The sequence below is a fragment of the Equus asinus genome, chromosome 17 (genome assembly GCF_041296235.1).
Source record: "Equus asinus isolate D_3611 breed Donkey chromosome 17, EquAss-T2T_v2, whole genome shotgun sequence".
In the NCBI taxonomy this organism is placed as follows: domain Eukaryota; kingdom Metazoa; phylum Chordata; class Mammalia; order Perissodactyla; family Equidae; genus Equus; species Equus asinus.
This window is the reverse complement of record NC_091806.1, coordinates 50,031,131-50,052,035: the sequence shown is the minus strand read 5'-3', so window position 1 is coordinate 50,052,035 and position 20,905 is coordinate 50,031,131. Positions and strand designations below refer to the sequence as shown.

At 63.9% G+C, this 20,905-nt stretch overlaps 3 protein-coding genes and 1 non-coding gene across 15 annotated transcripts; all 4 read right to left on the bottom strand.

Annotated features, from left to right (window-relative positions):
- Positions 1-824: 824 nt before the first annotated feature.
- CRACR2B (calcium release activated channel regulator 2B) lies at positions 825-6,456 on the bottom strand. Of its 11 annotated transcripts, none has more exons than XM_070488498.1 (11): positions 6,371-6,451; positions 5,174-5,266; positions 4,069-4,259; positions 3,878-3,989; positions 3,274-3,448; positions 2,671-2,817; positions 2,437-2,527; positions 2,189-2,281; positions 1,833-1,999; positions 1,528-1,620; positions 825-1,271 (listed from the first exon to the last, which is right to left on the bottom strand). In XM_070488498.1, exons 3-11 carry the CDS (start codon positions 4,231-4,233, stop codon positions 1,097-1,099), a joined length of 1,218 nt encoding a protein of 405 aa, XP_070344599.1. In that variant the 5' UTR covers positions 4,234-4,259; positions 5,174-5,266; positions 6,371-6,451; the 3' UTR covers positions 825-1,096. The 11 variants fall into 11 exon arrangements, with proteins under 11 accessions (XP_070344599.1, XP_070344602.1, XP_070344601.1 ...); XM_070488501.1 differs by having other exon boundaries at positions 1,528-1,599; XM_070488500.1 differs by lacking the exon at positions 6,371-6,451 and adding an exon at positions 5,617-5,942 and having other exon boundaries at positions 1,528-1,599.
- Positions 6,457-7,420: 964 nt separating this feature from the next.
- PNPLA2 (patatin like phospholipase domain containing 2) lies at positions 7,421-13,482 on the bottom strand. 2 transcript variants are annotated; one of them, XM_044750132.2, is made up of 10 exons: positions 13,172-13,482; positions 12,369-12,693; positions 10,355-10,587; positions 10,206-10,271; positions 9,634-9,843; positions 9,271-9,331; positions 8,916-9,092; positions 8,626-8,758; positions 8,297-8,419; positions 7,421-8,197 (listed from the first exon to the last, which is right to left on the bottom strand). In XM_044750132.2, exons 2-10 carry the CDS (start codon positions 12,553-12,555, stop codon positions 7,912-7,914), a joined length of 1,476 nt encoding a protein of 491 aa, XP_044606067.1. In that variant the 5' UTR covers positions 12,556-12,693; positions 13,172-13,482; the 3' UTR covers positions 7,421-7,911. The 2 variants fall into 2 exon arrangements, with proteins under 2 accessions (XP_044606067.1, XP_044606069.1); XM_044750134.2 differs by having other exon boundaries at positions 7,421-7,635.
- Positions 13,483-16,193: 2,711 nt separating this feature from the next.
- On the bottom strand, positions 16,194-19,239 carry RPLP2 (ribosomal protein lateral stalk subunit P2). Its single transcript, XM_044750040.2, has 5 exons — positions 18,182-19,239; positions 17,886-18,009; positions 17,298-17,346; positions 16,410-16,508; positions 16,194-16,309 (listed from the first exon to the last, which is right to left on the bottom strand). Exons 2-5 carry the CDS (start codon positions 18,006-18,008, stop codon positions 16,233-16,235), a joined length of 348 nt encoding a protein of 115 aa, XP_044605975.2. The 5' UTR covers position 18,009; positions 18,182-19,239; the 3' UTR covers positions 16,194-16,232.
- On the bottom strand, positions 17,126-17,260 carry LOC123278187 (small nucleolar RNA SNORA52). Its single transcript, XR_006515440.1, has one exon. It is a non-coding gene; the product is annotated as a small nucleolar RNA SNORA52 (small nucleolar RNA).
- Positions 19,240-20,905: the final 1,666 nt, after the last annotated feature.

The following is a 20,905-nucleotide window of genomic DNA, read 5'->3' as shown; positions in this document are numbered from 1 at the left end:
CCCTCTCTCTTCCCCAACCCAGGAACCACCGGAGGCTACAGGGGTCGGCAGAACAGATGCCGGCCTGGGGTGAGGATCTGGACGAGCAGTCAGATGCAGGAGGAGGGCCTCTCTGGTGCAGTGTGGAGGGGACCCTAGGGTCCCTGCGAGAGGGAGTCCAGTCTGGAGGGCATCGGGCCTGGGAGTGGGGGAAGGGATGAGGGAGAAAGAGCAGAGCCTGCTGATCAGCTGGACTGGGAAGCTGAGAGTGGGAGTAAGGAGTCAGAGGGACTCCTAGCCCACCAGGCTCATCCCCAGCCAGACGGGGGGGCCGTCTGAGTCTGCAGGATCAGTTGGAGCATCTCTCCTTGGACAGTGGGCAGCAGTGGTCCCCAGCTCCCTGCCTGTGGCTCCAGCGGGCAGCTCCCCCAGGTGGGGTGGAAGGGCATGGGAGGCAGCTTCAGGCCCACCCCAGGAGGCTCCTCTCAGGACCACCAGACTCCAGGGACTGAGCTGGCCCCCCCAGGGCTGTGCAAGGACTGGAATGGGGAGAGAGGAGCCGACGGAGGCCAGGAGTGGGCAGGAGACCCTGCCTGGGCCTTCCTGGCGAGACCATCGGCCTCAGTCCCCTCCTCATCCTTGCAGAGGGCCCCTGAGGCTTCAACTTTGATGGATGGTGAGGGCTTGGGGGCAGGACGGGAGACACCCACAGCACCAGCACCATGGGGCTGTGGACCTGTACCACGCATGTACCAGGCACACGCCACATGTGTACCATGGACGCTTCATGCATGTACCACGCAAGTGCTGTGGCTCCCGCACACAGGAGGCTGAGGCAGCCACAGTGCAGTCAGTGGACTTTATTTGGAGGAGGGGGCTTTTCTGCTGGACAGACATAGGTTTGATGGGATGGGGACAGTGGGACAGGATGAGGACCAGCATGGGGGCACATGAGACCCTGACCACCCCTGGGGTTAGTTCCTTCATGCCTGCAGGCAGGCAGGCCAGGCAGTCCACTGGGTAGAGCCCACATCCTGGATGGGCAGGCCCCAGCCATGACGAGTCACCTTCAAGGGGCAGCTCCTCCAGTAACGCCCAATGAGTCACTCTGGGCTGGTCAGCGGGCGCTGGGAAGGTGGCCAGAGCCACGTCTTGGGGGGCGAGCCCAGCAGCAGCAGCAACAGCAGGTCGGCCCTGGCAGGCGGGCCGTGGCCAGAGCCTTCCTGCGGCCACTGCCCAGCCGCCTGGCCTCACAGGCATCTCTCTCGTCTCGTAGCCGCGTGTTCAGCTCCCTGGGGAAGAGGAGTCCAAGGGCTCTGAGAGGCCTCAAGGGGCAGCATTCCTGGGTGGGGAACGTGGGGACTCTGGTTCTCCTTCAGACCAGAAGAGAGGTATCTGTCTGGGGCTACAGTATGAGGATGGAGGGCAGACTCAAGGAAGGACTTCCTCGAAGTGGGATGGGGCGATGGTCAGGAATGTCTGGGAGCTAGGAGCTCCCTAGCTGAGATGCGCTGAGCCCGTTCCCCCCTGGCCTGAGCCTGACCGCACCTGAGGAGCTCCAGTTGCCTCAGGAGGCTGTGCTTCTCTTTCTGCATGTTCCTTGAGACCACGACCATGTCTCTGCGGGAGGTAGGTGGTGACCTGGATGCAAGGGAGGATCCCTCGGGTGCCCCATGACCCCCAGAGCACCCTACCCCACGCAGACCCTGAGGGCGGGCCGAGACATGGGACGGGCATGGAAGCGGCCCAGACCTGAACCCCAAGTGCGACCCCGACTCCGCCACGCCCCCCGGCTCCACCCCCTCTCCGGGACCCGCCCCTGAGGGCCCACCCCAGCCCCGCCCTCCGGGCACCGTTGGGTTTGCTCCTGGCGACTCTGCACATCGCCCTCCAGTCTGCGGAGCTGCTCCTGCGCCCCCTCCAGCTGGGTGCGCAGCGCCTCGTTGGCCCGCCACAGCTGGGCGTTCTGCTCCTGCGCCTCCAGCTGCTCGGTGGCCCGGGCCTGCAGCTGCTGTTCCAACTGGATAGGTGTGGGGGGATCGAGGCTAAAGAGGACCTTTCCTCTTCCCCGGGCTGCTGCGTTTGCCCCTGATCCCCAACAATTTCGGAGCTGGGGACATTGAGGCCCAGGGGACCTCAAGGATAAAGGGAGTGCACGCGTGACGGTGGGGATGGGGTCGTGGGCTGGGGCGGGCCGGCGGCCGCTCACCTCCCGCTGCCGCAGGCCCGCGCGTTCCAGTTCCTGCTCGCGGCTCTGCAGCTCTAGCTCCAGGCGGCCTCTCTGCTCCTCCCGGGGGAGATCCTGGGACGCGCGAGGGGCACCTGAGCCTCCGCCAGCTCCGGAGGGGCAGGGGCGGGGGATGGGACCAGGGTGGGACCAATTCGGAGAAGGCGGAGCCAGGGAGACACGCGCGACTGCGATTGGGCCGCGCGCGGGGGGCGGGGCCGCGCGCCCACCTGACTCCGCAGGCGCCGGCTCTGCTCGCGAAGCTGCTGCTCCATCTCCTCGTACAGGCAGCGCACCTCCCTCTCGTGCTCGCTTTCCCGCCTTCAGGAGACCGGGGCCGGGGGGAGGGCGGGGGAAGACAGCGGCTTAGAACCTGCCGGTACTACAGGCCCTAGCCCCGCCTCCTCCGTCTCCCGGGGCCTCTCACCCGGCCCCCAGGCCCCGTCCCGGCCCCTGGCCCTCACCGCCGCAGCGTCTGCTCCAGGCCGTCCCGCTCTCGAGCTGCCTCTTCCAGGCAGGCCGACGCGCGCATCAGAACATCCTCGAAGGCGCCCAGCAGCTCGGGTCGCTCGCGCTGCAGCCGGGTCCAGAGCGTCCGCACCGCCCACTGCCTGGAGGGAGCGGGCAGGGGCTAAAGCAGAAGTGAGGGTTCCCTACCCCACCCCGAAGGGTAAGCCTCAGGAGACTCCTGCAGTCCTGGACAAGCCAGGAGCCTTTGCTGCATGCAAGGCATCTCTCTCGTGGTGCTTCCGCCCCTGCTGGGGTTTGTGCGCGCGCGGGGCAGCCAGGTGTCGTGTGTATCCGGGGCTATGCCCGTTTGTACGTGGCCATGTGCCGGGTGCCGCCCCTCCTCCCCGCAGCCCTGACTGCTGCCTCCTGAAATGCAAATTCTGCGGGAAATCACGCCCGGCTCCTCCCAGGTAGTCGCAGCTGAGAGGGAACGACTGGGCCAGACTTGGCCTAGGGACCCTGCGCAGGAACAGACAGCTGGCGACGTGGACAGGCAGCATGCAGAGGGAGACAGATAACAGACGAGGGAGCTGGGAGCGGGGCCAGCACAGACTCACTCGCCCAGGACCCGGGCCACCCCCAGCTGCTCCAGCTCAGCCCAGAATCTCTCCTCCTCCTCGTCCTCCAGAGAGCCCTCGGTGCCTTGCACTTCTGACCAGCCAGACTCAAAGGTTTCTTCGGGAGCCATGGTGGGCTGTGCACCCTGAGCCGACTCCACCCCCACGAACTTCCCTGCAGGCGTGGGAGGGAGAGATTAGGAGGGCTGTTGGTTACCCAGCTCTCCCCCATCCCCCCACAAACATATCCTGCCCTTTCTCTGAGCCCAGTTTCCTGTTTTTCTTCCTTATTCTGGTCCGATTCTTGGCCTGGGAATGGGAGGTGACAGCCGGGCTCCGGCCAGAATGAGGCATGCCTGGCTCCCAGCCCCATCTGGGTTTGGCACAGGAGAGCAGGTGGGGAAGCAGGAGGGTCAACTCCCCACAAGCCACAGCAGCTGAGGGGCTCCCCGTGGCGCCTGTGAGTACAGACCCAGGTGATGGAGTGGCGCAGGCTGCCATCTGTGTGGGCTGTGAGCCTCACGGTGTCCCACATGCACCGGTGGAGGGTCTCAGGGGTGGGGTGGTGCAGGGCGGCAGAGGGGGGCTCAGGGGCCAGGCTCACCCAGGCCAAGGCAGAACTCCCGAGCGGTGAGGAAGCCTGTGCGGGCCTGGTCCAGACTTTCAAACACAGCCTCTAGCTGTTCGGGCGTGAGCGGCAGGTCGCTCTGCAGGCCCTGGCCGGGCAAGGATGGCAGGGCTGAGTAGCCGAGGTCAGTCCCTGGCCAGAGCAGTCTCTGGGGGTGGAGGACTCACCTGCAGGTCATTCCGGGTGATGAAGCCCTTGGCTTCCTTGTCACATAGCAGAAACAGCTCCTGGGCCTGCTGCAGCATCTCTGCCTGTGGCTCCACGGAACCTCCCTCTTCCTCTCCCTCCTCCTCCTGGGCCTCCCCAGCCCCGGGCTTCCCAGGGCTGGCCATGGAGTTGGGGTCTCGGCCGTGGGGTGCTGTGAAGCCAAGGAGGAATCAGGGCCTGAGCGGAGCTCAGAAAGAGAGAGGGGAAGGGAAAGCAGCGAGAGGGTGAGATGTGAGGGTGTCTGAGGGCTGAGCTGGGCGGTGCAGAGCCAGGAATGAGCAGACCTGCACCAGGATGGAAGGTGGCAGAAGGCAGGGCGGAGGTCCAGAGAGGAGGGGCAGCTGGGGATGGTATGGCCCGCATGGGGGTAGTGCTGCAGGCACAGGTGTCACCATGGGGTGATGCAGGCTCAGGGCCTGTGGGGGCTGCCCAGGATGCTAGAGGCTAGGACCCAGGAGGGAGCCAGTGCAGGAGAGGATGAATGTGCGAAGGGGGCAATCTGAGTTAGAGGAATAGCTGTAAAAGACCTCGTGATGGACAATGAGGATGAGGGGGCTCCTGGCAGCTGAGGGGAGAGGGCTTGGGTGAGGGAGTGGTCCACGGGGGAGGAGCTGAGCAGGTCCTGGAGTTGGGGACCTGGCGACCCATGCTGCCCAGGCTGGGCCGCTAGGAGCACTTAGCCAATTCCAGCTAAGTCCTCAGCCTTAGAGTCTGGGCCTCAGCGGCTCTCACCTTCAACTACCTGGCAGGCGAGGGACGCTCCTCCCCCTCCACCTCCCCACCCCCACAACCCCTCCCACCGGGCCCCTGGCCCCAGGAGTGCAGGTGCAGGGTCCAGCTCTGGTGCCTTCCAAGGCCCGTGTCAGGCTTAACAGCCACTCCCGCTAGCACTAGAGCCCCTCCCCTCCACCAGACTAACCCCCTCCAAGTCCCGGAACCTCCTCGTGGCCTCCCTTCCCGCCGGGGTGCCCCGCCCCCTAATCAGAGCCACCTGTCCTTCCCACAGTGCCCTGGCCCGGGATTTCCCAGAGCTAACCCCCAGCGCCGCGACACCCTCACACACACCTGGGACTCTGGGGTCCTCTCCTCTCAGTCCAGGACTGTTATTCCCTCCCCACCAGTACTGGGGGGTGGGGCAGATCTCCTAAGAGAGCAGCTCTGAAGAAGGGCGAGAGGGGATACCCGAGCCAGAGTCATCTCCCCCCCTCATGCTGTCCTTTCACCCGGGCGGCTGCGCCGCGCCACTGGCGGCTGGCGGGCTCCACCGGAGCCGAGGTCCATCCCAGCCGGAAGCTGCGCTGCCGCCGGGCCCGGGAGCAGAGAGGAAGGGCCGCCGGGCCGGTGAGCCGCCCCGTCCAGGGCCCTGGGGGCCGAGCCCGCCCCTGCCCCGCCGCCGCGTGCCCCGAGGGGCCCCGGAGTCCCCGACCGAGACGCGCGCGGGGCTCGGCGTGCCCTGCGGCGGGCGGGAGGGCCGGGGCCCGCGGGCGGCGGACCCGCGAGGCGCCTACCTGCGAGTTGTGCCGCTGCACCTGCCGCACGCACGGCCGCTCCTCCCGGAAAGGCGGCGGGCCGGGGGCGCGTGCAGGAGCGGTTCTCGCTGCCCTGCAGGCACCGAGCCCCCGGCGTGGGCCGGCCCCGGGCGGAGCCGCGGCTGCTGCTGTCACCGTGTCCCCGCCTCTCGGCGCTGCCGGGGCGGCCAGCTCTGGTCCCACACCCGCCTGGCCCCCCGACCCCGAGGCCCGAGTCTCTCTCCTGGCAGAGCCCAAGCGCACGATGGGGCAGAGATGACCCCGGGGAACGGGGGACCCTTCCTGAGCAGGGCCACAGCAAAGAGGGGTGCTGTCCTGAGGATCCGGATTTAAGGCGCCAAAAAGTGTGTGTAGGAAAAAGCCAAGCAGGAAATAGACCAAAATATTTTTAGTGGTTCTCTCTGAGTGGGGTGACTTTACTTTCTTCCTTATCCTTTTCCCGTTTGGATTTTTCCCATTTTAAAACAATAAACATGTAATATACTAGAAAATGGTATTTAATTAAATCAACAGCATAAATGCCTGTGCACCTGTGAGGTGAGTGAGTGGGGGAGGCAGGAGGTCCTCACCTCGCAGGCCCCCCCAGCACTCCTTCGGGGGCACAGCCCCGATGGTTCCACCGGGGAAGGCCTGTGTGTGACCTTCCTGTTGGGGGAGAAAATTCTACCCTCTTCCCAAGGGTCCCTCTTCCCAAGGGTCCCACTTCCCAGCTCAGCCTGGCCCCTGCACCCACCTGGAGGGGCTGGCCTCACAGTGCCACCTCGGCAGCGCTGGGGACTGGAAACCTCTGCCTTTCCAGGGGCCTGGGATCCTGCTGAACTAGAACAGGTCGGGCCTATAGGACAAGACCTTGAGACGGCGAGGGGGGCGGCCCCTGGCACACACACACCTGGGACCTGCCCAGCCGGCTCTCCCAGTCCTGCAGTCCCACTACCACCGTTATTGTTGGCTGGGGGCTGCCCCATGCCTTGGAGGGAGGAGGCAGGTGGGGGCTGAACCGGGCAGGATTAAGAGCTCCAGACAGCCAGCCAAGTGCCCAGCTCCACACCAGCACCCCTCACCCCATGGGCCCTTGTGGTCACCAAAGAGGGCTGGCCAGATCCTCTCAGACTGCCCAGGGCAGAGGACGCTTTCGGGAAACCACGTCTCCCCCAGAACAGGGTGCAGCCCCCTTTAGCTCAGACCTCGCCCCGCCTAACATTCCAGACCTCTCCTGTGTATTGGCAGGAGGCTAGGTACCCTGTGGAGGGGAAAGGGACAGAGGAACAAGGTGTGCGCACCTGGCCAGTGAGGTTTGTGATGACAAGTGGAGACCTGAACCTCCCAGAGCCTTGGGCGAAATGTCCAAAGTGGAGCGGGCCCCCGAGGCTCCCAGGTCCCCAGTGCTCAGCTGAGCAGCCTCACCCTCTGCAGCTGTCCAACCCTGAACTCGGCCCCACACCCCCTGTGTCACCATGGAGTGGAGGTGCAGACGCCACCTTCGGTAAATATTTCTTAGCTTTTATTTATCCAGGAGCTTGGTCCCCAAATATTTCCACTGGCCATTGGAAAGCTGTGCCCAAGGGTCAGCCAGCAGGCCTCAGGGCAAAGCAAGGGACAAATGTATGCTCCCGGCCAGAGGAGTGGGCTGGAAGCGGGAGACCCAAGGGCGCTTTTAGGGGAGAGCCCCAGGCCCGGAATGCCAGGCTCATGGAGCCGACCTGGGAAGACCTGTCCCGAAGCTATAGAGACACTGGTCAGCAGAGAGGGTGTTGGGAGAAGGGAGTCACATACAAGCCAAGGAGACGGGTGAGCTGTCGCATTTATTACATCTGCTTGGGCGAAAATAAATAATTCTTCACACACATTCTTCAGCAAAACATGAAAAATGCGGAGGGAGGAGCAGGCGCAAAGTCCTCAGGAGTAATACTGCGCTGACGGGTGGGGGCCTCGGGCAGGGCTCGCAGGTCCAGGAGACCCCAGGTGCCGGCCCTGCCCTCCCCAGCCCTTGGGTGGGGCCTGGGAGGAAGAGATTAAGGCACAGGTGAGGGGGCGTCTGCCCCCGCGAGGGGAGGGATACTGGCACCTCTCCCTCCTCAGTGCAGCACGTGAGTGGTTGGTGGAGGGGCTGACAGCCAAGCCCCCTTCTCCTTATTCCGCAGGGGGTATGAAGAAAGGCGGGGAAGGGGGATCTCAGCCGGCCCAAGGGCCCCGCCTCACGGGGCAGGGAGGCTGGGGGGCCCAGCCCTCAGCACCGGGACCCCAGGGGGCTGGGGAAGGACAGAGCAGGGGCGCTCAGCAAGGGGGCGAGCTGGGCGGGAGCTGCGGGGGCGCAGGGGCAGGCTCCGCAGGGGCAGGCTCCGCAGGGGCGCGCATGCGCAGGGCATCCGGCGGGAAGGCCACGTTGGTGCAGAAGAGACCCAGCAACAGCTGGCGCTGGCACTCCTCCCACTTGGCCAGCGCGTCCCCTAGCGAGAGGCTGTTGCGCATCCAGCTGGGCAGCACCTCGCTGTAAGCGGCGTAGGACAGCGGCACAGAGGGCAGCGACCGGGCGCGGCGCAGCTCCACCTGCTCTGACAGCCTGCGGGCGGGGAGGGGCCGAGGGAGGGAGGGAGGGAGGGCCTTAGTGGGGGCCACGGAGGCTGCGGGCTCCCGGCGGACACGACAGTCAGGGGCTCACCTGGAGGGCAGGTGGCTGCCGAGCTTCCTTTTGGCGCGCATCACCAGGTACTGGCAGATGCTGCCTGTCTGCTCCTTCATCCACCGGATGTCCTCAGGGACATAGGGCAGCCACTCCAGCAAGCTAGGGTGAAGGTGGGAGGCATGGCCTCAGGGACTATGCCTGGGCCCTCACGACCACCCCCCAACCCCCCGCACCCGACCCCAGTCTGTGCCCCGGCTTCTGGGACCCCTGACCCGGCATCTCCGCAGCGCCCCCAACCAGCTGCCTCTTCCCCCGGGTGCCCGCCACTCTTGGATGATCCTTGCGCCCCCCAGCCCCCGCCGCACCGGATGGTGAAGGACACGGCGCTCTCCAGCGGCAGAGTGTAGGGCACCATCATGGCCGTGGCCAGACGCACAGGCAGCATGTTGGAGAGCGTGGTCAGCAGGTCCTTGGGCTCCATGCAGGCCTCCAGCAGGGCTGCAGGTGGGGCGCAGGAGGGCAGTTAGCAGCCGGGTGGGGAGGCAGAGGCCAGGACCACTCTGCTCCTCATCCTCCGGCTTCCCCGCAGGCCAGGTACCACCCTCCTCTCCCCACTCCCTCCCTCTCCCCCTCCCTCTTCGCCACCCCCTCGCACCCTCATTGAGCCGAGCAGGCAGATGCTCCAGGATGTGATCCTCCCCGGGCAGCTGCAAGTGGCCGTCCACTCGAGCCCTCTCCGTGGCCGCCTCAGCCACCTCGGCGTCCTCGTCCTTGGGGTCATGGGGGCTGGCGGGGGGCAGCGCCTGCAGCGGGTTGGGCTGATTCAGGAGGCCTGGGTAGGGAGGACGTAACACGCGATCAGCGCGGCCGCGGTCCGGCCGGCCGGCAGGGGGCAGTAGTGTAGAGCCGTCTGCCAGCCCAGCCCACCCGCCTGGCCGAAGGGGCCCGACAAAAGCGCTCCCAGCTCCCAGCTCCCAGCTCCCAGCTCCCCGGCGGGGCGGCGTCCGCACCATTCCGCCGCAGGAAGCGCAGGCCGTCCCTGTAGCCTTGCTTGCACATCTCTCGCAGCACCTGAGGCAGAGGGATGGATAAATTGGAGCAAGGGAGCCAGACATGCCCTGCTCTGCCCCTCTAGAGTCCCCGCTCGGCACGACCAAGCTACCTTGGATCCAGGACAAGATCAAAGCTGGACAGAGGCTGGACAGACTGCCCCCGAGTGGAGAGGTTGTGCAGGACACAGCACTCTCGCCCAGCCCTCAGAAGAGGACACCTTGACCACCTCACCCTCACTGTGGTCACTCAGGAGTGCTCATCCAGGCAGCTTCCTCCCCCAGGACACAGCGAGGAGAGGCTGTGCAGGCCATGGGGCTCACCATGGGCTCGGGCGGGAACAGGGCCTTGGAGAGGCGGTAGAGGTTGCGCAGGTTGAACTGGATGCTGGTGTTGGTGACCCGGAGTTCATGGATGTTGGTGGAGCTGTCCTGCGGGCAGATGTCACTCTCGCCTGAGAAGGGGGACACCGTGATGGTGTTCTTGAGCTCGTAGAGTGGCAGGTTGTCTGAGATGCCGCCATCCACGTAGCGCTGCGGCAGGAACCCACAGCCACGCGGTGAGGGGCCTGCAGGGTGAGCAGGCTGCCCCACCGGGCCACCACAGACCCTACCCAGTGGCTATTTCATTTGGGCCCTTCACCCACTGGGCACTGGCCATGGGCCGCCAGGCCACTAAGCAGATGGCCAGGAGTGGCAGGGGGAGGGGAGGCAGCCACAGGAAGTGTGTGTCTCCACAGGCAGTCCTGGCTCTTGAGTAACCCTGGGGGAAGTGGGGCAACAGGCAGTGGCAGGAGTGAGGGGCAGTCGTGGGGGCACAGATGGCCTCCCCCGCAGCATTCCACACAGTAGCTGATTTGTCACCCAAGAAGATGTCCGGGGCGGGGGGTACTTACTACGCCCTGGAGGGAGGGCGGGATGAGGCCACAGTACACAGGAATGAAGGTGCTGCAGACGTTGGCCTGCCGGCAGGGCAGAGAGAAAACAGTGAACAGGGGCCTCGGGGCTCGTACTGCGCCCCCAATGCAGCCCCACTAGGGCCCACCTGGATGAGCTCATCCTTGGAGTTGAAGTGGGATATAATGACGTTCTCGCCATCTGAGACGCGGGTCAGGGAGATGCCCAGGCGCCCACTGGCCCGCTCATGGGCATCAGCAGGCAGAGTCCTCAGCAGGCAGCCACGAATGGTCTTCACCAGGTTGAAGGAGGGGTGCAGAGGACCCAAGAACCGCTTCCGGGCCTCCTTAGACACCTCGATGATGTTGGCACCAGCCTCGCCTGGGGCAGCAGGGCCAAGAGACAGGGGCTGGCACTCCTGGGCTCAGCACACCTGCTATGGTTCCATGCCCAAGATTCCCCCGCACCCAGACCTGGTGCCTGCCCATCTACCCTGGAGGACTCCGTGTCCACCATGGGACCCAGCCCACCAGTGAGACTCTTGCCACCGGCCCCTGGGAGGGCAGACAGCTGGGGCCGGAGCCTGCCCTCTGCCCAGTATTTCCCAACTGCCTGCCCTGATCCATGAGTCACTGGGCCTGGTGTGGTGTGGCACCCAGCCCGGGAATGGGGGGAGACAGAGGCTCAACTCTGACCAGCCTACGTTTTCACCCACTTGGCCAGATCCAGACCCACAGAGCCCAGTGCAACCCAGGGGTCTCACAGGCCAGGAGACATGAGGTTAGAAATAGTGGGGCCCCACCACTCCTGAGAAAGTGCAACTGTGTCCCACTGCAGCCAAGAGCAGGCAACCCTCCAACAGCCCCTTTGGGGGCCCCTGGGCACTGGCCTAGAACAAAGCCAGAGAGAGAGCAGGCCTAGGAGTGATCAGGGAGCAGGAGGGCCTTGGGGAGGAGCTGAGGACCGTGCCCTCCTCCAGGACCATCACCTGGGTCATGAGAACGGCAGTGAGGGGCGAGCATCTGCACTCTGTGGGGGCTCCAGCTGCTCAAGACTGCTCGTGAGAAAGAGGCTTCTTGGGAGTGTGGTTGGGGGAGTGCTGTGGGAGCCATGTTTTCAACTAGTTGCCAGGGACCTAGGTGTGTCCTGAAGCCAGCATGGGGGTTTGAGAGGAGCTGGCCTGAGGCCTCCATGAGTGGGAGGGGCAGGGCCACAGTGGGAACCCTCAAGTCCCAGGAATGTAGAGCTATGCTCCTTCCAGCCCACCCCCCTCAGGGCAAAGGTCATTGGAAGGGGGCAGGAGAGAACTGTGGACAGGCTCCTGCCGACAGGGCCTTCAAGAACCTGATGACCCCTCTGTCACTTTGGCTGCCCTAGTAGGCTGGGGGCTGGGCAACATTCACAGGACTCCTGAAGTACTTGGTGTGCTATAAGCACCATGGGACTGCGGCAGGAAGTGTGTGGGAGTAGGGGAGGCCATCCCAGCACACACAGACTCCTGCACTCCTGACCCCACTGGGTACCCCGCTGGAGAGTCCAGAAGCACCTCCCACTCCATGGAGTGAGCCAAAAACGGTTGGCCACAGTTGGGGACCTAGGCCCACATTGGGCCTTGTGCAAGGCAGAAGGGGGCGCGAGAGAGCTGGCCATGCCCAGGCCTGACGTGCGGGGCTCCTCCTCCAGGGGCCCTTGGGAGGTACCAGGCCACAGTGCCCAATGCGCTCTTCAGAGGCCACCCTATGCTAGGCCCGGGGCTCCAGGACGCAGTGACCGCTGGCACCCAGTCCGATGCCCGATGCCGGGGCCGAGGGAGGCGGCGTAGGCCCCTCCCCTGCCTCTCACAATCCCGCCCACGGATTACTTTCTATTTCCAATGACAGCTTTCACTGCACCTGCCCGCCCTGAAAGTTTTGCGCCCAGAGGCGGGCCCAGAAGCCCGCCGGGCTCTACCCCAATCCCTGGGCACCGTCCCAGCAAAACAAACCTGGCCCCGCCCCCCGATCGGCGCCCAGGATGGGGAACCTCGGCCTGGGCAGAGACGTCTCCCCACGGCACCCGTGGCACCCACGGCACCGGCGGCCCGGCCAGCCTCCCTGTGCGAAGGGATGGGGGCGCTCTAAGCTCACGAAGAGCATCCGCCCGGCCCCGCCTACCCCGCTCACCCAGGCAGGCCCCGGTGACCAGCGCCGTGGCGGTGAGCGCCCCGGCCGAGGCGCCGTAGATGTGCGTGGCGTTGGCCACCAGGAAGGGCGCGTGCTCGCGGAGGCAGGAGGCCACGCCGATGTGGTAGACGCCGAGGAAGCCGCAGCCGGCGAACGAGATGTTCCATGTCGCCTCCTTGGGGAACATCGCGGCGGCCGCCGGGCTCCGGGGCTCCGCGGCCGGCCGGCCTCGTGTACACCGCGCGTTCGCCGCTCGCTCTGGAGCTGGACGCGGCCGGTCCCTCGGTCACTCTGGCTCGGGGTCTCCCCCTGTGAGGCGGCGACACTGCGCAGGGCGGGGAAGGAGGCGGTGTTTTTAGTGGGGGTGGGCGGGGGCGAAGCGGGTGGGGCGGGGCCGGCACGCGCGGCCCAATCGTGGGCAAGGGGAACGGCCGCGCCTTCGGGGCGGGCCCTGGAGCCCCGCCCACTCCCGGGTGCCTTCCGCGGCCCTGAGACCCCGCCCCTGGACCCGGAGTCCCACCCCGGGCCTGGGATCTCTGCCCCGAGACCCCACCCCAGGCACCGACACCCCGCCCCTGCCCAATGGTCCAATGAAACGACGCCCCCGGACCTGACACCCCGTCCCTGGACCTGGAGCCCCGGCCTTGGCCCCAGAGGCCCACACTGGCCCCGGGACCCCACTCCCCCCGGAGGTCCACCCTGGCCCGAGACCTGGTCCTCGGCTCCGAGACCACCCGAGGGGAGGGCCCTGGTGTCTGGGCAACCGCCGCCCCTTCCCTCGGGGGTCCGCCTACAATACTGACCTGGGACACTGAGGAGCCCCCCCGAGTCAGGGACCCCCAGGATCCACCGACTTGTCCACAGCCTGATCCACAGACATCCGCGGCGATGCGAATCACACACCCGCACGACTTCAGAGCCAGCGCCTGCCGCAGACCCACACCTGACATCGGGCCCCAGCCCTGCCCTCCGCGGCCCCCCTTCCTGGGCACTAACCCGGGTCCCACCAGCGTCCGACGCGGGCTCCTCAGGCTGTGGGGTCTACCTGGATTTGACTCGGGCCCTGCCCGCCCCCGCTAATTGCCCCAGCGGGTGGAGCACTCCGGGTGACGTCACCCTCCCGCCCCTCTTCCGCATTTTTCTCCTGGAGTGTGTGGTGCAGGCCCCGCCTGGCTTGGATCCAGGAGCCAGCCCTGCACCTCACCCCACCTCGCAAACAAGGGGTTGATCTATGCTGAGGTGGTGGGGAGGCGGTGTGCGTGTCTCCCCAGGAACACTCACTCCTAGGCAGGAGATCAGCTCAGGACCCAGCTAGTGCCAGGGCTTCGAGCCTCTGGGCTGAGGCTTGGGACTGCCCCCCAACCAGGCCCAGGCCGAGAAGCCAGAGCAGGGCCTCCCCAGAACACAGCCACCTTGGGTCATGCTGTCCAGCCCTCAACCTCTGTGCTCCCTCCCACCATAGTTAGCACCGACAGTGTGTCTGGCATGTGGACCAGCACAGGGTAGCACACTGAGTAGGGTCGACGCAGACCCAGCCCTACAGGGGGCAGGGGACAGACATTGTTTACACAGCTCAAAATGAGGACCGAGAGGGGTGACAGGGTATCTGGGCACAGAGTTCACCAGGAAGGGCACAAGGCTGCCCAGGCTGCCCAGGCTGCCCAAGGGCACATGCAAAGGGCCCCGGGTGGGAGGAGTGAGAGGAGAGGGGAGCCCTGGCCTGGGCACTGGGAGAGGGGAAAGCAGGGATGGGGAGCTGACCGAATTTGACCTACAAAGACTTGTCGTTCTCTCTGCACATGGGACCCCATCCCATGGAAGTGTGGCTGGAGGTACAGCGCAGAGAGGTGTGGCCCCATCAGGACCATCAGGGCCCCCAGTGACTGAGCCCTTGGGGATGCTGCTGGACGCAGCAGGGGCGAGAAGTGCCTCACAGTGAGAATTGGGCAAAACTCAAGGCTGGCCGGCAAAGTCCAGGGGTCACTGGGATGACAACTGAGAGGGAAGCTGGGCAGGGCGGCCTGAGCCAGAGACCCAGGAAGGTCCTCCCCCGGACCAGCTCCAAGGAGAGGCCAGCGTCCAAGCCCTCTCTGCTTTGTTTTTTTTCCTTTTTCTCCCCAAAGCCCCCCGGTACATAGTTGTGTATTTTTAATTGTGGGTTCTTCTAGTTGGAGACTGTGGGACACCACCTCCGCATGGCTTGATGAGCGGTGCCATGTCCGCGCCCAGGATTTGAACTGGCAGAACCCTGGGCTGCTGAAGCAGAGGGCACGAACTTAACCGCTCCACCACAGGGCTGGCACCGCTTCTGAGGGGCCATGGGGCCTTGGAGGGTGGCAGTGCCCCAGTGCAGGGAGACCTCTACCCCCATTTCCACACCCGAGTTGAACTGTTTTGGGTACATTCCCTCCCTCCAGGCCCCTGGGACCATCAGCTCTGGAGCCAGGAACAGGGCAGCCCTTCCCGGAATCCTGGCTGGGGGTGGGAGGTGGGCCCCGCTCCTCTTGGTCAGCATGGAGAAGCCCTGAGGTCTGCTGCGTGATTCTGCCAGGTGGGTGTCTTGGCCCCTCTCCCGTGGTATCTTCCAGCCCACACACAGCCCTTCTCTTCAGGGTCTGAGGTTGGGATTCTGAGCTCTGCCCCTGGACCCTGGGTCCACTCCTCTAGGGAGCTCTCTCCCGCAGCCTGGGCCCATGGCCCGTGTCCAGTTGTGTCCACAGCCCCACCCCTCACCGCCCCCTGCAGCACATACTGCTAGACCTCTGAAGTGGTCCTCACTTCTCTTGGCTCCATGTCCCACCCACCACCCACCTGGTGGATTCTAGCCCCTCCACACCACTCTGGATAACCAGAGGGTCTCAGGACTTCCTTCCATCACAGCTGTGCACTGTCCCCAGCCTCTTCCTCCAGGTCTCGGATCCTCACGGAGGGAGCCTCCTCCGCCCCAGCTGTCTAGTGCTGTATTGGTTACTTTCTCCACAAAACTACGGCCCACAGGGGCAGGTCCTTCTTCAGTGCTGTGGCCTTGCACACAGTAGGTACACACCACACCGCCACCAGTTGCCAACCCACGGCCTCCAGTGGGGAAGCAGTGTCTTCTAGGTGGCTTGGCATTGGTGGGCAGAGGGAAGGCCTCTGCCCTCTCCCCCACATTCCAGGATAGAGCCTGGTGAGAGGGCCATGGGCAGGCCCACCCCAGAAAGACTTAGTGAGCACATGGCCCAATGTCAATGCCCAGAAGCCACTTCTACACGTAGCCCAGTGTTGGCCCATCAGATGGCTGGGGAAACTGAGGCTCCGATAAGCTAAATGACTGCCCCAAGTTGCTCAGGGGTTAAGGTGGAGCTGGGGCACTGACCCCTGCAGGGAAACAAACGCAGGATCCACGCACCCAACCACACATCCCCATCTGAGTGAAGGACACCACCGGTCCTGGGAGAAGTGCTAAACTTGGCTGGCTGGAGCCACCTCCAGAGCAGTGGTGACCACTCATCGCTGCTTCTGAGGTTTTCCTGGGTGTCCCCCTGAAGGCTGCACTCCCTGGGAAGGCCCTGGCAGTCACCCAAGAAGGGGACTCTTGTACTCTCCAGAGCCTGCTCAAGGTTTGGCCACACCCAAGAAAGTGTCCCGTCCCTACCCCCCACCCCCCCCCCCCCCCGCAAAGTATTCATTTTTGTACCAAAGACTTGTCTCCACCGCGGTTCAGCCACTCCCTGTCCCTGGGGAAGCATCCTCCTGCGGTAAGGCCTGCCAGCCCACCGTGGGGTCCCCACCTGCCCTGCATTGAGGCCAGACTCTAACAAAGAGATCACAGGCAGCTGAACAGATACTTAAAAAGGGTTTTATTTGCAGGGGAGTAGGATTCTAATCAAACAAGCCAAATCCCATGTCGTCATCGGACTCCTCGGACTCCTCCTTCTTCTCCTCTTTCTTTTCTTCTGCTGTGGGAGGAAGAGTTGAGTGAGTGAGGCCCACGGTGCGGGCAGACTCCCAGCAGACCCCAGTGCAGCCACCACGACAGCTGCCTGAGCCTCCACTTACCTGCGGCTGGGGCAGAACCAGCAGCAGGAGCTGCAGATCCCGGGACAGCAGAGACAGCTACAGCCCCACCGGCGGGCACGCTGGCCAGCTTGCCAATACCTACCGAAACCAAAGAGGTGAGGTGAGGTGAGGCCAGAGCAGGGGCTCAGCCTGAAAGCTACTTCAGAGGAGTCAAGGGACAGTCTGCCCAATGTACGGGGGCCCGTCTCTCAGTGCATGCACAGGCTCCCCTCTTCTCCTGGGTAGGAGGACCTGTCACACACCCTGAAAAACTTCCTATCTTGAACTTGACTTCTAGGAATCCCTCCACAAGATGCTGGGCCACCGTGCCTCACCACGTAGAGAGCTGAACACGTTTATCACCAGGCAAGGACTGAGTCTGCTGCCTGTGTCCCGATTCTCATGCTCAAAGTGAGCTCATAAACGAGACTGTCTGCTGAGCTGGCTGTACCCCATCACATGTCCAGGGACATTAACGTTTGCCCCAACAGCTCGGCTTCCAAACAAGTCGCATCAGCTGCAGCCTGATGTCACCAGAAAACCATCTGCCCAGCAAAGAGAGGCAGGGGCCTGTGGTCATCCCTGGCAACCCCAGGCTCTGCTCCCAATGCCCTCATCCAGAGCACGTGACGAGACTTGTTTACAAAGTCCCCGTTCCCCAACGCTACAGGCAAGGCAGAGAGGCCCAGTGAGACGAGGGCAAGCCTTGCCCCTGGGAATGTGTAGAAGCACCCGTGGCATGAGCCTACTGAAGCCCTGCCCGCTCCTGTGGGTGAGGCTCCTAGGGTGCTCTGGTCCACAAGCGAAACCTGGCAGGCCACAGGCTGACCGGCAGGAATTAGGATGGACTGTGAAAACAAAGCCTCCCCGCCCCCCACACACTCTCACCCTGGGCAATAACGTCTTCAATGTTCTTCCCGTTCAGCTCACTGATGACCTGAAGCAGACAAGCACACCCAACAGTTACCACGGACCACCACCACACCCCTGGTCTTAACCACCTTCTCCAGGGGCAGGGCTGGCCGCCCGCGCAGCGAGGAGACACCCTGAAGCTTCTTAGCCTGCACCCCCCACTGCAGTTATTACCCATAACTGAGATCTCTGAATGGAGACCAGCTCCAAGTGGGAACCAGCAACAGATTTCTAAGACTCACTACTACACGTGGAAATAACACCTAGAATAAACAGGCTGAAAAATAAAGCAGTAGAGTGGACTCTTCCCTCTTCTCTTTTTCAAAAAGTCAATTATTACACGACTTTCAATTACACGTGACTTATACTTCTACTGAACCACGCGGGTCGGGACTTGGCCTCACACCCACGTTAGCCTCCTCTGGGCTGTATCAGGGCCCCCAAAGGCAACCCAATAAACGACAGCATGGGCAGGCACGTCGAAGTGCCCTTTCCCAAAGGTAAACCCAGCCGAGCAGGAGAGAACCCTCTGTGCGCAGTTTCGGGCCGGTAGCGGGCTGCTACCTTGTTGAGCCGATCGTCGTCCGCCTCAATGCCCACGCTGTCCAGAATCTTCTTGATGTCCTTGGCGCTGGGGGAGGTATTGCCCCCGAGGGCGGCCAGCAGGTAGGAGGCGACGTAGCGCATCCTGCGGCGGGAGGGGAGAAGAGGGCGGCGGCATGACTAGGAGCCCCCACCGCGGCCGCGCGTGGCCCGGCCCGGGGCCCCCGGTGAGCCCGCCCGGCACCCCGCCTGCGCCCCAGGGCCCCCGCGGCCCCGACCTGGCCCGAGCCCCGGCCCCACCGGGCCGTCCCACTCACTCGGCAGCGGCGACGGAGAGGCCTCGCGCGTGCGACCTCGGCAGCGTCGGGGACGGAAAGGAAGGCGCCGGCGTAGGGGGCGGGGGTAATCCGCTACCCAGAAGCCTCCGGGACCCGGGCGCCGCGCCCCGCGAGGGCGCCTCGGAGTGACGTCACGCGGCGCCCAGCCAATGAGGACGCAGGAGAAGCCATCGTCCCGTTCGTCCCTTTCCGTCCCGCAGCGGCCCGAGCAAAGGCAAAAGGCAGTGAGGGCAGTTCTGGGGCAGCCTGCTTTTACCGCTTGGGGTGGGGGGGTCTCCTGAAATCCCTGGGGCGGCAGGGCGAGGCGTGGCGCGAGCCCGAAGGGGAGTGTTTCTCCTAGAGAGTTCCCAGCATGCCACGCTGCGCCTACAGCTCCCAGCATGCAGCGCGGCCGCCACGCCTGGGACGCGTCCCTTTGCGGGAGCGGCCGACGCAGTCAGCGAACTATAAGTCCCATGGTGCATGCCTGCCGGAAGTGCGGGCGCGCAGCCTTCTGCACGGGCGGCACGTGGGCCGCGCGGAGCCTGAGCAGAGCGCCGCATTTCCGGCTCCCGGTAGTTCCCGGCCGCGGGCACAGAGCGCTGGTGTCCGGCGGGGCCGGTGGCGCCCAATTTGTCCGGCCCGGGTGAGGTAGGCGAGCCGCCCCTCGCGCTCACACTGCAGAACCGAGCCGCTTGGGCCTACTGGCTGCCCCCCAGCTCAGGGGTGGCTGGGCCCGAGGGATCGGCCCCTCTCCTGGCCGTGTTGGCTCAGAACTGACCTCAGCGTCCACGCGGACATCACATGTCACTCGCTTCTCCGTGTCAGGGACCCCGCTGCAGGCTGGCGTCCTGAGGGGACAGCCCGACCTGATTCCGCGGGACGTACCTTGTAGTGCGAAGACACTCAAAGCCAATAAACGGGGCAGCCCCAGGCTGAGAGAGACCCTGAAGGAACGAGGCGGTGACCCTGAGCTGAAAGACGAGAAGGAGCCGGCCTGCGAAGATCTGGGGCGAGCAGCAGGCAGAGGGGTCAGATGCTGAGACCCCAAGGTGGCTGGAGATGGGTCCCGAGGCAGCAGCCGGCCCATGGGGACTCTAAGGACAGGGCGAGCTCTCGTGCGTAGGCTTCAAGCGCTGGCATATTAACGCAAAGCACACAGCCGCCCTAGGCGTCATGCAGTCCTCGCCCCCATGTTATAGACGAGACTGGGCACAAAGATTTTCTTGCTCAAGGTCACACAGCTGGGGTAAAGTGGAGAAACCATCCGCGGAAGGATGGAACTTTATTGTAATCACATAGGCAAGTGGCATATTGTCATTCGGATTTTTTTTAATGGTAGAATAATAGATAACATAAAGTCTGCCGTTTTAGTCATATAATTCAGTGGTGTTAGGTGCATTCACATTGTTGTGTGACCATCACCACCATCCGTCTCCAGAACTTTTTCCATCTTCCCAAATTGAACTCCATACTCACGGATCGCTAACTCCCCACCCCCCTCCCCCAGCCCCTGGCACCCACCATTCTAGTTTCTGGCGCTGTGAATTTGACGTTTCTAGGTCCTCATATAAGTGGGATTACACAGTATTTGCCCCCTGGTTTGGCGTGTTTCACTCAGCATGATGTCCTGAAGGTTCATTCATCCTGTAGCATGTGTAAGAATTTTATTCCTTTTTAAGGCTGAATAATACTCCTGTGATGGGTTTTTTTTAGAAGATTCTTCTGGCAGCTCTGCAGAAACTGAATGGCGGGGGGGCGGGGGCTGGCCCCGTGGCCGAGTGGTTAAGTTCGAGCGCTCCGCTGCAGGCGGCCCGGTGTTTCGTTGGTTTGAACCCTGGCCCCGCGGACATGGCACTGCTCATCAAACCACACTGAGGTAGTGTCCCACATGCCACAACTAGAAGGACCCACAACGAAGAATATACAACTGTGTACCCCGGGGCTTTGGGGAGAAAAAGGAAAAAAATAAAATCTTTAAAAAAAAAAAAAAGAAGAAGAAACTGAATGGGGGACAGAAGCTCGGGACAATGGAAGCCTGGCAGGAACTGCCCATCCCGGTGGGAGTGATGGTGGTGGCTGGGGAGGTGGAGGTGGAGGAGAGAGGGTGCCCGCGATGTGACTTGAGGCAGAACTGGATGTGTTCTATTCATTTGCAGAGCACCTGCTGCGCTGGGTGAAGGAAGCGGGGTGACAGCATAGGTGGGGAAGGCTCTCTCTCGAGAGTCAGACAGAGACCCTGTTTGAGGTTCTTGGCTTTGGCATGGACCAGCTACCTGGCCTTGGGCAAAATCTGATCTCTCAGAGCCTCCTTTTCCTCCCCGGGTGGGATGCAGACGTAGACCGAAGGAGGCAGCTTGTGGGGAAGGCCAGTACCTGGCCCAGAGAGATAGCCTGTAAAGTTGGGACATGGAGCTGGGGCCCGGTCTCCGCAGGGCCTGAGAGGAGGCCTTCCGGAGAAGGGATCCATTGGGGCTGGCTGGGGAAGAACACAACACTCTCAGAGCTCTGGCTTCTGGCAGGGGGTGGGTGTCGGGCAGCAGCCGCCATCAGCCCCTGAAGCCCCCTCCCTCCCCCGCCCCGAGACTGCACCAGCTGATTTTAACGTGGGGCCGGGAGTGCACAGCCCCCGAGCAGAGCCTCGGGCCGAGAACCTCTGAAAGGGCGGGTTTCATGGCGCGCAAGGCGGGCCTGGACGGCGCCGACGGACACAGACTAACAGGA